At 33.8% G+C, this 14,523-nt stretch overlaps 1 protein-coding gene across 5 annotated transcripts in view; it reads left to right on the top strand.

The window, feature by feature from the left end:
- The window catches only part of LOC118889453 (zinc finger X-chromosomal protein-like), a 63,477-nt gene extending 51,501 nt beyond the window's left edge, over positions 1-11,976 (top strand). For 3 of the 5 annotated variants that reach the window (XM_036841216.1, XM_036841214.1, XM_036841215.1), the window contains 5 exons: positions 5,690-5,839; positions 6,053-6,193; positions 6,566-6,721; positions 7,209-7,349; positions 8,253-11,958. In XM_036841216.1, the coding sequence (XP_036697111.1) occupies positions 5,690-5,839; positions 6,053-6,193; positions 6,566-6,721; positions 7,209-7,349; positions 8,253-9,436 (1,772 nt within the window). In that variant the 3' untranslated portion in view covers positions 9,437-11,958. Of the gene's footprint in view, positions 1-5,689; positions 5,840-6,052; positions 6,194-6,565; positions 6,722-7,208; positions 7,350-8,252 lie in introns of all 5 variants that reach the window. The other 2 variants (XM_036841217.1, XM_036841213.1) reach the window with 2 other exon arrangements.
- Positions 11,977-14,523: the final 2,547 nt, after the last annotated feature.

The following is a 14,523-nucleotide window of genomic DNA, read 5'->3' as shown; positions in this document are numbered from 1 at the left end:
TGGTATATAAATTTTATCTCAATATTAAAAAGGAATCATTGAAATCATGAGGCAATACATTGTAAAAAGAAAAAAACCATCAAGTCATAATGGTAGTTATGTTAGTGAACTTTTAGAGGATAAACCACAAAATGCTCACTGCCATATGATAATGCAACAACGTCTAAAAATTCTGAGGAAACTATAGTTTAAGAATTTTATACCCAACCAACTTGTTCTTCAAAATAAAATAACAGATAAGTCATTCTCAGGTACCCAAGATTTCACAGACATTAGGACTCATGAGTGGTGGGGGTTTGCTATTCAGTAATTACTAGAACAATTAAATGAAATACATCAGTAGAGATATCTCAGGAATAGAGGGAAAAAGTAGTGTTAATTTAAAGCTAGAGTTTGGGGTTAGCAGATGCAAACCGTTACATACAGAATGGATAAACAACAAGGTCCTACTGTGTATTTAGAACAAGGAACTATATTCAATATCCTATAATAAACCATAAAAGAAAAAAATATAAAAATTATGTATATAACTGAATCACTTTGCTGAACAGCAGAAATTGACACAACATTATAAATCAACTGTACTTCAATAAAGTAAAAAATAAAACTAGACCAAACAAATGTATATTTTAAGATCATGCAACAAAGTAATTATGTACAAAGTATTAACTATAAAGTATTTCGGATGGCATGATGTATAAGTGTGTTAATTTCTCTCATCACAGATGACAGTAGATACTTAAAATATGATAACAATCTAACTATAATACTTTTTTCCAAGAGGGGTGTTTTAAAATCTACATTTATTGGGCTAATAGACATTTACTTGAAGACCGTCACTTATACATTTAGCAAATGGATGTTGAATAGTTACTATGTGCCAGACAATGTTGTAGGCTCTTGGGATCAGTGAATAAAAATGAATGGAAGTTCCTTCCCCTCACAGGGAATGCCTTCTAGCAGAAGTGTGCAGGCATAAAATTAATAAGTGAATTATGTGTGTATTAGAAAGTGCTTTGAAAAAGTTAAAATAGCCCAGTAAAGAAGATACTGAGTTGTTATGCTCAGGATGCCTAGAGAAGATGACATTTTATGAAAGACTTCATTTGAGTTTTCTGGTAGACATCAAAAAGGAAATGGATGTGCTAAACTGAGTTCAGGAGATAGTTCTGGGTTGATGATATAGATTGATACAGATTGAGAATTCTTAGTGTATAGATGAAATTTAAACCGTAAGAGTGAGATCACCAAAAGAGGGATTGGTTATGTATAAAGGAAAGAAGGCCAAGAATGAAAAGGTGTGAGGTTTTTAAGAGGCAGGGGAAAAGGAGCAGCTGTGGTAGAAGAATCAAGAGTTTAGGTCAAAGAAGTCAAGAAGGAAGGTCAGTCACAGAGGAGAGTGAACATCTGTGTCAGATGCTGGTGCAAGTCAAATGAGTGCTGAGAATTGGTCATGAGTGACTTTAGTGAACAGTTTTGGTGAAGTTTGGCAAAAGCCTAAGTGAAGTGAGTTCAGAGAATGTGGAATGAGAGTTGGAGAAATGAAACTTGCAGAAGTGGGATCAAGATAAGGTGGTTTTATCATTGTTGCTGTTTTACAAAGAGAGAGAAAGCTTAGTTGTTTGCTGAAAGGAATGTTCCTGTAGAAAATGATGGATAAATTGATGATGTAAAAGATAATTGTTGAACAGTACAGAGAAAGTATAAATTAGTGCTCAATGAGAGGGATTGCTTTTAAATAGGAGGAGTACAAATAGTTTATGGTAACATACAGTAAAGGTAGAATTTATGGATTTAGTTTTTGGCAAGTGGGTAGAGCCAAATTCAGTGGATTTTTTTTTAATGTTTCACTTGTTCTTAGGGAAATAGGCAGTAAAATCAATTGGTAGGTAGTGTTGGAGTTTTGAGGAAAAAATGTGAAATATCCATTCAAAGTTTATGGTCAGGTATTTTAAAATGAGACCATAAGAATTATGTGATTTTTAAAAATCTAGATGTAGCTGCATAGATAATAGGTGCAAAGACAAAAATTACATTTGGCAGGGGTGTGATTCTGCAAATCAAATGGTCAGATGAAGTGAGAGAGGGCCATAGGAATTGGGAGAATATTCAAGGGATTAGAATGGTGAACTGTGAAATTAAACTGGTTTTATTGTTGAATGTGTTGTTTAAAAATAGCGTTATAATTTTCATTTAAAACATTTGTGTTCATTCTTTCATTCTTTTACATGTATACATGCATAGAGAAATATCTGAATAGTATTCTTGTAACTATTGATAGTTTTGGTGATGGGGTTAGAGCCTAGAATTTTAACCACTAAGTCCCCAGGGAACTGCCTTTATTGCATATTTTTAAAAATGTAGAAGCAACTAGAAGGATCTTTTACAAGCTACAGGTAAATATGTGACATTTTGCAATTCCAAAATTATTAGATTTTACAGTCCTCAAGAGTTTTATGGTTACCTACAAATTAACATTTATAAGAACATCTAGTGTGAATTTGTAAACACAGGACATTAGGTTTTTCAGTACCTGTTTATAATGACTTTTTATAAACTTGCCAAAAGAGGCCAACTTCATCTACAGAGTTCTTAAAGGTTAGTTCTCCAAAGAATTATAAATTTATTTTGGATTCTCCTGCCTGGTTTGCTGAGATCTCCACCCCCATCTCAGTTTGACATTCCAAAGTCACCTTTAAGAACATAATTTTAATTAGGTCAGTCAGCTGGATATGTCATTAAAAAAACTGCTATACACGTCAGACCAGAATTAAGGATATAATGCCTATTTTTTCCTCACAAACTGTATTTATTAAATATTGTGAAGATATTTTAGTCAGTTAAATTCAGGGTTTAGGGAAGGGGTGTGTGTGTGTGTTATTTGTTTATAATTGCCAAGAGTTTAACAAGCTGGGATTTTTGAACCTTGATATCATTAAGTTCATCCTGTACCAGCTCATTCTCCCTCACTTCTCAAGTTCTTAACCCAGTCTACCACTCTCTTACTTTTAAACCAGAGTCCTTTGCCTCCTCTTGTGTATATCTGGTTGAAACCACCAGTCAGGACTTTTTTTCTTGTTTTCTGCATTTCTAGCTCCTGTCCAACCCTCTCCCCCAAAACAACCTAGCTACATTGCTATTGCTGTTTGCTTCTGGGTCTCAAAATGAATAGTGTTTACTCTCCTGTATAAGGAAACTGCCTTCATCTTTGCTCCTAGTTTTGTCTTCTCCCTTTCCTTCTGAGATCTTGATCCAGCAGATTCACTATGCGCTCTTAATTCCAGCCTCTCACTTTCTTTATTACCTACAGACTTTGAGCAGGCTTAAGTATTTTTATCAGTTAAACAGTAATCTCCTTGATCCTGCAACCCATTCTGATTACTGCTTCTTTATTCTCCTTTTTTAAACTAAACTTAAAGAAATTTACATCCTATATAGAATTCTCCACCCACTTTAGTCTGACCCCATATAGCATTCACTAAAACACTTTTCATCGAGAATATCAGTGACCTCTGGGTTACTATAAACCAGTGTAGATGTTCCTCCTTGACTTTGTATGTGTGTTGTGTTACTCTATACGCCATAGTAGGGTTTGCACGTTGGTAAAAATATTTCAGGCTGCTGTTTGAAAGCAGTTTTATGTTAAGTAATTTATTGGGGATGGGGATGGTCTTGATTTGTAATAAGTAAGAAACTAAAGTGTTGTATTTTCACTTGGGAGATACTTAATTTATCTGAATAGTCTACGTAAGAATGTTCTATAATTCTATGTAAGAATTTGATTAGACAAATGAAATTTTTAGATCTTTTAAAGAACATGATGGGGAATTTGGAGAAGTTATTTTAAAGATATCAAAAGCTGAATTCTGTCTTTCTAAGCCAGTGTTAAGAATTTAAGACATAAAATTACATCATGGTCAAAACTATCACCATGGCCTTATTTTGAGTTGTGCTTGAGTCATGAACTTAACTCATCTGATCGCTACTCATGGAAACCACCTTTTGTTAATTATACCGTTTTTGGATTTTTCCAAAAAATTACCTTAAATCTCATAGAATACATTCTTAAAATACTAAAAGTTGATGAATGTTAGTTGTGAATCACATGGATTAGATTTTGTATTCTGGCTTAGGTCATTAGCTGTGTGATCTCAGATAAGTCATTCAACTTGCGTTAACATAGGTTTGCTGTCCTTTAAAATTTTGGCAGTACTTTAAAACCTCCCTCCTTAAGTAGTTAGTTACTAGGTAGGTAATCACTTAAATGGTAGTTATATTATTAGTATTACCACATTTTAAAATAATCAAATATCTGTTCATCATCTGTTTTCCTACTAGAATTCAAACTTCTTGAGTCCATGACTTTTTCATATTTTATTTGTTATCTCTGATACCTAACGCAAAGTCTCACTTATAGTTGTGATTCATTGTTGAATTGAATAAAATATAATCGTTCAACGAAAAGGATAATGAAATACGTCTAGCAGAGGAGCACCAGAAGCAAAAAGGAAATGAAAAGGCTTGATGGCAGTATTGAAGACAAGCTAAATCGACCTTCTTCTCTGGGCTTTGGTTCTGCTTCTCTCTGCTTGGTCTTCAGCTCTGCCAAATAGACCACTTGTTGTGTCTAGAGCAGAGAGAACATTCCATCAGTCTTTCTCTAATGCACACAGCATCAGTGATAAGTTGAATAGTACTAAGTTTTTATCAGTCTTTGCCAGACGTTCTTTTGTGCCAGAGATAGCAGTGCATGAAAGGAGACATTATTTGGGAATTATATTTTTGGTATTATTACAATTCAGAATATGTTTCTTTGAACCATTGTTTTTTTTACTTTTGTTAATTTTCCAAATCCTAAACATAATACTGTACTAATTTTTTTTCTTCTGGTACGAAGTTTAAAATATGAAATGTTTGTTCTGTATTCCCTGAATCTCTACTGTTGGGAACCATGTGAGCCTCTATTGTTAAATAATGATTTTGGGTTTTTTTTCCAAAAATGTAAAACACCCTACCTTCATTAAGGTCTATAAGAGTATGTTTAAGTATAGATTTGCTGCATTTGCAAGCAATGACCCAGAATGATTACTTTTATGGACTCAGGTATGTGTGTGTTTGTATGTGTTATGTGCACGTATATATACCATGTCTGTGAGTATGTGGTTTTACATGAAACAGTTTGATGTTTACATTTACCATTGTAATATACTTTTTTGAAAATCATACTTGTTTTTTTTTTTAAAAAAATGCAATTCTAATAGAAACATAAATTCAAATAGTATTCAGGAGTAGTGAACATGAGATAACACTGATAAAACATTTATATTAAATTTAGTGTTTGCTGATTTTACTACTAGGACATTTTCCACAAGATCTTGGAAAATGTAATACTGCTTTTACCTTATGCATATAACTATATCCAAAGGTAAAGTATATCATTTCATTACTTTTGTTAGTTTTCTAGGTTACCAGCAGTTTACTTTAAATAAAATAATTTTTACCTTTATATCTCATCCGCTTTTAGAAAATTTTCAAAATGTATTCATTGAATCTTCTGCTTTCTAGGTAGAATCATCCAGTTTTCATGAGTCAAGTTAGAGATTATGTTTGTAAAACAGGACTTTTGAAAATGATAATATTTTATTTAAGTATCTGCTATTACTATGTAATGCGTTTCCTGCCTTTTTAGTGGATGATGCTGGCAAAATAGAACACGACGGTTCCTCTGGAATGACCGTGGATGCAGAGTCGGAAGTGGATCCTTGTAAAGTGGATGGCACTTGCCCTGAAGTCATCAAGGTGTACATTTTTAAAGCTGACCCTGGAGAAGATGACTTAGGTAAGAGGAAACCTTCAGTGTATTATACATCCTGATCAAACACTGCAACCTAATTACTTTTTGGTGGTTTAGACTGAGAATGTAATCTTTTCTGAAGATAACTTTTAGGAGGGTTCCAATATAGCAGTAGAAAAGTATGTAAAATGTAGTTAGTGAAACAGGTGGAAATGAAGTCTTCACATAAATTCTTGGAGCTGTCATCTTCTCTGATAGGTGGCACTGTAGACATTGTGGAGAGTGAGCCTGAGAATGATCGTGGTGTTGAACTACTTGATCAGAATAGCAGTATTCGTGTGCCAAGGGAAAAGATGGTTTACATGACTGTCAATGACTCTCAGCAAGATGAAGATTTAAGTAAGTAGGTGGCCTTTTTGTGGGGGAAAATTTTATGTTCCTATAGGCTTTTAATTTTTTAAAGCAGCAGTATTTGAAGAAAATAAGCAGCACTAAGAAGACATTATTGTACTGCCATATTCCAAAGAAGAATATCAGTGACTCTTGATGTATGCTCAGATTGTCATTTTGTAAGCAAATTATGGTGAAAGCCAAGAAAGTGATGATTCATTGAATAAATGTTTATAGTGTATTTACTATGGGAAAGTAATATTCTAGGTATGTAACATTTGAACCTCCTTTCTGTTTAATAACAAAATTGAAATAAAAATATCTTCCCTGTCTGATCTGTAAACTTGGTCACAAAAGTGTTTCTGTTGATTTTCTACTCAGATGTTGCAGAAATTGCAGACGAAGTTTATATGGAAGTGATTGTAGGAGAGGAGGATGCTGCTGTTGCAGCAGCAGCCGCTGCTGCCGTGCATGAACAACAAATGGATAACAATGAAATGAAAACATTCATGCCAATAGCATGGGCAGCAGCTTATGGTATGTCATGTTGCAGCTTGAAGGATTGCATGGTTCTTGAACATGAATTTATTATTGAAAAACATGTTTCTAGGGTCTTAAGTTTCAGCAGTATGAAGTACCAGTGTAGTGATTTAAGTAAAAACAGGAAGATGAAATAGTCTACCTTTTGCCTTTGCCTTTACGTTTGACAGGAATTTTTTTCGTGCCTATGTTATTTAAGAATTATGTGAACTTTCAAACTCAGATGTTTTAATCTTCAGTATATGTGGCTCATGACCTTTGAGTGAGAACGAGAGAATTCATGGGGGAAAATGATGCTGTATTTAGAAGTTAGGCATTTCCTACAGTCTCGTATATAAGTAGCCAAGTAAAGCCTAGTACCTAGATAGGGAATTTCTGTCATTCATGAGTATCATGGCTTTTCATTGTTGTAGTTTATAAAGAATCCTTAATTCTTTATAATTTATAATACTGTATAATTTTGTTTTTTAATGCATATTGTTAGGTAATAATTCTGATGGAATTGAAAGCCGGAATGGCACTGCAAGTGCCCTCTTGCACATAGATGAGTCTGCTGGACTTGGCAGACTGGCTAAACAAAAACCAAAGAAAAGGAGAAGACCTGATTCCAGGCAGTACCAAACAGGTGAGGGCACATGAGTTCCACAGTGCAGCGTGCTCTGCAAGCTCTCAGTTGAAACTAGTATGTATCCCCAGAGGTGTTATGATGGCATTTTAGCTGCTAGAATACAGTAGCTTTTGTGTATTGAATTTGAAAATATAATTTTAAGAATTCACTGATATTCATGAATGATTTCCTTGGATAAAAAGAAATAGATTTTGGATCAGAACCTATTTCAGGAAAAATAAAAATATCAGGTTATTTTAGTGGAAATGAAAAAAAAGATCACTAAAATATTATGTCAGTTAACTTTAAATGAAAAAAACTCAAAAAAATCTAGGGACTTCCCTGGCGGTCCAGTGGTTAAGACTGCTCACTCCCAGTGCAGGGCACACGGGTTCGATCCCTGGTCAGGGAACTAAGATCCCACATGCTGCATGGCTTGGCCAAAAAAAGAGGATCTATTTCTGTCAGCATGAGGCAGGCATCATTCACAGAGGAGCAGGACAAATACTTCAGTTGTTCATTGAATATATTCCTTTTTTGTATATCTTGTATAATGATTTACATATTAAATTTTTTTATAGGTGTGGTTGAACTTTAAATATCAATTTGGCTTGACATAATAAAAGCTGAAATGTTGAACTTTATGAATGATTTTCTCTAGATATCTAAATTTATATGGCTTTAAATTGCTACTTTATATATTTTAAACTGGGAATAAGATTGGTACAGTCATAATGAAGTTTCTGGACCAGATTCTCTTTATTACTAGGTTGCTATATCTTTTGTTGCAAAACAATAAAAGGTATGTTAACGTAATATAGGTACTTATAAACAGTGTTCAGAACACACACTTTAAATGCTTGAAGAGACCAAAACAGAACTTGGATTGATCACTCATGCTTCTTTCTTTTCCTTTCTTAGCAATAATTATTGGCCCTGATGGACATCCCTTGACTGTCTATCCTTGTATGATTTGTGGGAAAAAGTTTAAGTCGAGAGGTTTTTTGAAAAGGCACATGAAAAACCACCCTGAACACCTCACCAAGAAGAAGTACCGCTGTACTGACTGTGATTACACTACCAATAAGAAGATAAGTTTACACAACCACCTGGAGAGCCACAAGCTGACCAGCAAGGCAGAGAAGGCCATTGAATGCGATGAGTGTGGGAAGCATTTCTCTCACGCTGGGGCTTTGTTTACTCACAAAATGGTGCATAAGGAAAAAGGAGCTAACAAAATGCACAAGTGTAAATTCTGTGAATATGAGACAGCTGAACAAGGGTTATTGAATCGCCACCTTTTGGCAGTCCACAGCAAGAACTTTCCTCATATATGTGTGGAGTGCGGTAAAGGTTTTCGTCACCCGTCAGAGCTCAAAAAGCACATGCGAATCCATACTGGGGAGAAGCCATACGAATGCCAATACTGTGAATATAGGTCTGCAGACTCTTCTAATTTGAAAACTCATGTAAAAACTAAGCATAGTAAAGAGATGCCATTCAAGTGTGACATTTGTCTTCTGACTTTCTCAGATACCAAAGAGGTGCAGCAACATGCTCTTATCCACCAAGAAAGCAAAACTCACCAGTGTTTGCATTGCGACCACAAGAGTTCGAACTCAAGTGATTTGAAACGACATGTAATTTCAGTTCACACGAAGGACTACCCCCATAAGTGTGATATGTGTGATAAAGGCTTTCATAGGCCTTCAGAACTCAAGAAACATGTGGCTGCCCACAAGGGTAAAAAAATGCACCAGTGTAGACATTGTGACTTTAAGATTGCAGATCCATTCGTTCTAAGTCGCCATATTCTCTCAGTTCACACAAAAGATCTTCCGTTTAGGTGTAAGAGATGTAGAAAGGGATTTAGACAACAGAATGAGCTTAAAAAGCATATGAAGACACACAGTGGCAGGAAAGTGTATCAGTGTGAGTACTGTGAGTATAGCACTACAGATGCCTCAGGCTTTAAACGACACGTTATCTCCATTCATACGAAAGACTATCCTCACCGTTGTGAGTACTGCAAGAAAGGGTTCCGAAGACCTTCAGAAAAGAACCAGCACATAATGCGACATCATAAAGAAGTTGGCCTGCCCTAACAATACTTCTACAGACTTTTGTAGAGATGTTGGCCTTTAAAAGCCAATTTTAAAGCCAGTCAGTCTTGTTCACATACAATACTGTACATTGATTTATGCTGTGTACAGGTAGGATTATTCCTTCTTGTTACCTTTACATTTTATTCAGTAGAGTGTTCTGAATCCTATTCAGTTTGTTTAATGAGGAAAGTAGCAACAAACAAGTTGCTTTCAATAAAATCATCCCTGATTCTGTATTGAATTTTTCAGTCTTAGAAGTTTTACTATTTAAGTATTTCCTTTATTCACCTTGATGATACTCTTCTAAGACCACTTAAAGATAAACATGATTTGGTAACTCTGAAAGTAATTATTTTGACTCATTTTTTCCCCACAAATTCTTTGCATTAAATAGAAACATCTGGAATAAATGGGAGATTTTACTGTCAGTTCTAATTATAACATGAGTCATTTACTTTTCTAGCTTAACATTTTGAAATCACGTGACCGTGAAACTTTGCATTTGAGTCTCAACATTGAATATAGCATATTGGCTAAGTTTGTGCTTAGTCTTCATTCTGTTTAACAGGCAAAATGTGCTTCTTTTTACTTTCTTTGTAGTGTTTACATTTTTTGCCAGCACAGCACACTTTTAGAAGTCTTATTGAAAGGTTTTGCTTTTTCCTGTTTTTCATTCTTCTGTCTATACTCCTTTGTTTTGGAATAGTTATGTTCTGCAAATGAGACTTATTGTGAACTAAGTTTTGGACTGTTTTAGAGATAAATGTGGCTCATATGATTTTGCAAGGTACCCTAAATTTTATATGTGCCTGTATGTTGCTTATTTTACTTACTTAAACACACAATCCCAAATTCTAAGTCTACAATGAAAAGTATTAAATGTACAATAAACTGAAAGATCCACAGGTGTATGAAGGAGCATTTTTGCCAACTTCTTATTCAGAGATTAAAATTTAGCTGAAGAATTAGGAAAAAAATAAGGACACTAGTATTTTTATAAAGTGAAGTATTGTAAAAATCTTTGGTAATTGGAAAAGAGAAGTTAACGGTATTTCTAGATAGAATGCTTTCGTACAGGTTTATCTTCATACCTTAAAAATTTCTGAAAAGCTAATGAGTACCAGTAGATTAATCTCTCTGTTCAGACCGAGAAGCCTGTAAAGAAACTGTCTTCTCACAAAATAAGGCGGAGAGTAAGGAAGCGGTAGCTCTATATACTAGAGAATGGGTGCAAATTAAACTTGACAAGCTTAGCCTGCTTTTTTATTTCTTAGGCAGTTAGCAAACTTGATTTAATACTCAAGTTGGCTTTTATTAGAAGACAGAAGTTGTATTTAAAGTACATAATAAAATGTAAGGCTTTATTTGAAATATCAATTCTTTCACAGTTTTGTTTTTTATTGGAGAGTTGAAATATTTTAAGAAGTTAGTGAGTCATAAATATAGATATAAAATGAATTCAGTTAATTAGAATTTGGTTGTGTTAATACAAATTTTGGAGAAAAGGAAACACTTTTTAGGTTGCTCAAATTAGCTATTGGCACATAGGTACTGGCACATTGTGGGAAATAAGAAATTTTTCTTCCCTTTTGGTAGGTACCTTACAACTTCATTATGGTGCTTTCTTGTACTCCTGTAGAGGTTTTACCTTTTACCTTTCTCTGTGCCATTAATATTCATATTCAGAAGTTATATTAATACGGTTAGAAATCTAAGCATTTGGGGATTTTCACAGCCACTCAAGACTAGATTAATTTAGTCTCATTCTAAATCAAGTGCTTTAGGTACATAGGAATTTAAACCTAATGCCAGCCACAGCCACAGATGGATTTTGGAACTTCTGCCTTCTTGGCCCTCATATATGTCCCCAACTGTTTTATTGTCCATCTGTTGTCCTGTTCTGGAAAACTCTTATTTTTGTATGTGAGTATCTTTTAAATCTCCCTCAAATTTGTTATTCCCTGAAGTAACATAAAAGGAAATGTTTAATGAAAGTTTACATTTAAGAATTTTAAAACATTCTGTAAAATTAATATAGATAAATAACTAATTATATTTTAAAAATACACTGAAAGATAAAGAACACAACACTTTACATCATATTTCTCACATATTCTGGAGTCATAAACAGTTGTTTTGTTTTTAAGCGCAATATTGAGACCTTTAAAAGGTATTTAAGGATTTGGTCAAGTTAATATGATAAAACATTTGCCTTTATAAAGAAAAAATGAAATTGTACTTACTGTTATGTACTGATATTAGTTGAGGTTGTTTTAATTCTTAAAACAATTTGATTAGCAAAGCTATAAAAGTGTATGTTTCAGTTTAATGTTTTAAAGAGGTACCAATTTTTAGAAGAATGTAAGTTATTATTTTGTTGAAATAACCTGTCAAATATTGTATGTTCCTTCCTTTGTACACATTGTAAAATACTTAAAGTAAAATACTTACTAAGAAATTCATATAGAAGAATGTGACACTATTGTAAATGTGTACTTGAGAGTAACATGCAAAAATAAAAATCAGACTATTTTCCTGATAATGAGTGTTTAGTCTATTTGATACTAGTACAAAGTTAACACGTTTCTGAGAAAAAAAAGTGCAGTTTTCTTAAATCTAATAAACATAATACAGTGGACTATTTTTGTTTCCCCATTTCTTAATTCATTCTGTATAGAAGTGGAATGAAGGCAAAATGTTTAATTGCTCTTCATTTTTTGACTTGGATGGAAATGTTCATCCTGTGAGTTTGCACGTAATATTTTAGAGTAGTTGAGAGCTAATTGGTAAGTCCTTTTGATTAGCATGTCCTTAAAATAATTTTTTTCTTTTTTCTTTACAAAACATTTGTCGTTTTTCATCTGCAACTTCTTCTGAGTTAAATGTCCCATGTATAAAGTGGTTGTTTTAGACCACATAAAGTTCATTTCAGTATAAGACCACAGCAATCAGTGATGGTTATTACTGTTTTCATAGCAAAGGACCCTGTCCTTGAGTTACCCTTTTGTGCCCAGTTTGGAGGTCTGTTACAGACACTAACATACTGTAGAACAGGTTATCGTCATAGTAAAAATTAGAAGTTAGGTAAAAGTTATCAGGAGTTGTCTTAACCATTCAGAATACTGTAGCAGAATACCATAGACTGGGTAGCTCATGAACTACAGACATGTATTTCTCACAGTTCCAGAGGCTGGGTAGTCCAAGGTCAAGGCACTAACAGATTCAGTGGGTGGTAAGTGCCACTTTTCTAGTTCATAGACTGCCAGCTTCTGGTTGTGTCTTCACATGGTGGAAGGAGTGAGGGGAGGAATAGTGAGGCACTATTCCCACTTCTGAGGGCTCTACCCCCATGACCTAATCACCTCCTAAAGGCTCCACCTCGTAAAACCATGACCTTGGGATTCAGTGGCACATAAAAATATAAGAATTTTAGGGAGTCAAAAACAGTCAATAGGAGTTAAAAAGATAGGGACATTCATATTTTTATTGAGATAAAATTGATGTAACATAAAAGTCACTGTCTAAAAGGGTGAAATTAGTGACCCTTAATACATTAACAGTGTTGTTACAATCACCTCTATTTAGTTCCAAAAATCTTAGATTTTTAAAGATAAAGATTCTGCAGTTGTTCAACTGTATAGGAGTACGTGTTTGCCTAATAGTTCAAACAGTAAATAATAAAAATTTGAGTTAAATATTAAGAGAATATGGTGAATGTCACTCTGACAAGTCATAAGTCAGACAAGACCACTGCAGCTCAACTGAATAACTCATTTATAATAGACTGCCTTATAAATAACACCTAACCAAGTCTGTGATCCCCACTACTCAGATCATTTATAGCCCTGTTCTCTGGAATCTCCTGTTACGCTGATTTCCTGTATTTCCCACAAATGGTAGGTTTTATATAAGGAAAAGCATGACCAGTCAGTATCTTAAGGATGTGGTATTTCAGAATAGTGGTTTTTGAACTTTGGGCCTAGGATGTTTAGTATCAGCATTACTTGGAAACATGTTTGAAATACAGATTTTTGGGTGTGCTATATATGCACTACATCAAAAACTGCATAGGACCCAGCAACCTATTTTGTTCTGTGGTAAAAATACACGTAACAAAATTTAACATCTTTAAGTATACACTTCAGTAGTGCTTAAGGTTTACTCATATTTTGTTGGGGATTTTTCCATCAATATTCATCAGGAATATTGGTTTGTAGTTTTTCTTATAATGCCTTTTTCTGGCTGTGGTATCAGATAATGTTGTTTCATAGAATGAGTTGGGAAGTATTCTATTCTGTATTTGGGGAATATTTTGACTATTATTGGTGTTAATTCTTACAGGTGTACAATATAAGCAATTCACAATTTTTAAACGTTATACTCCATTTATAGTTAATAAAATATTGGCTGTATTCCTTGTGTTATACAATATATCCTTGTAGCTTATTTTATACATAATAGTTTATACCTTCTAAACCCCTACCCCTATCATGCCCTTCCCCCCCTTCCCTCTCCCCACTGGTAACTACTAGTTTTTTCTCTGTATCTGTGAGAGTGCTTGTTTGTTGTATTTATTTTATTTCTTCTTGATTAAGTTCTGGTAATTTATGCATTTCTAGGAATTTCTCTGTTTCATCTAGGTTGTCTAAATTGCTGGTGTTGAAGTTTTGACAATATTAATGTATTTTAACTTCTTTTTTTTCTGTGTAAAGGTCAGTAGTAATGCCCCTACCTTCATTACTGATTTAGGTAACTTAACATTTTTTTTCTAGCTTTCTTAGTCTACCTAATGTTTCATCAATTTTTTTCAAAGCATTGGCTTTTGGTTTTGTTAATTATGTTATTTTTCTATTTCATTCATTTCTGCACTAACCTTCATTGTTGTTTTCCTTCTTGCATTGTGTTTAGTTTTGCTATACTAAAACACAGTACTTTAAGCTTTAAACAGTTTATTTATGAAAGATTCTTATTTTTAATGTAGGTGTTTATAGCTATAGATTTCCCTCTGGGAACTGTTTTCTCTGCATCTGTTAAGTTTTGGTTTATTGTATTCATTTTCATCTGACTTAAGGTTTTTTCCCTAATTT

The sequence above is a fragment of the Balaenoptera musculus genome, chromosome Y (genome assembly GCF_009873245.2).
Source record: "Balaenoptera musculus isolate JJ_BM4_2016_0621 chromosome Y, mBalMus1.pri.v3, whole genome shotgun sequence".
NCBI lineage: Eukaryota > Metazoa > Chordata > Mammalia > Artiodactyla > Balaenopteridae > Balaenoptera > Balaenoptera musculus.
The sequence above is the reverse complement of the archived record's forward strand: the minus strand, read 5'-3'. Positions and strand labels throughout refer to the sequence as shown.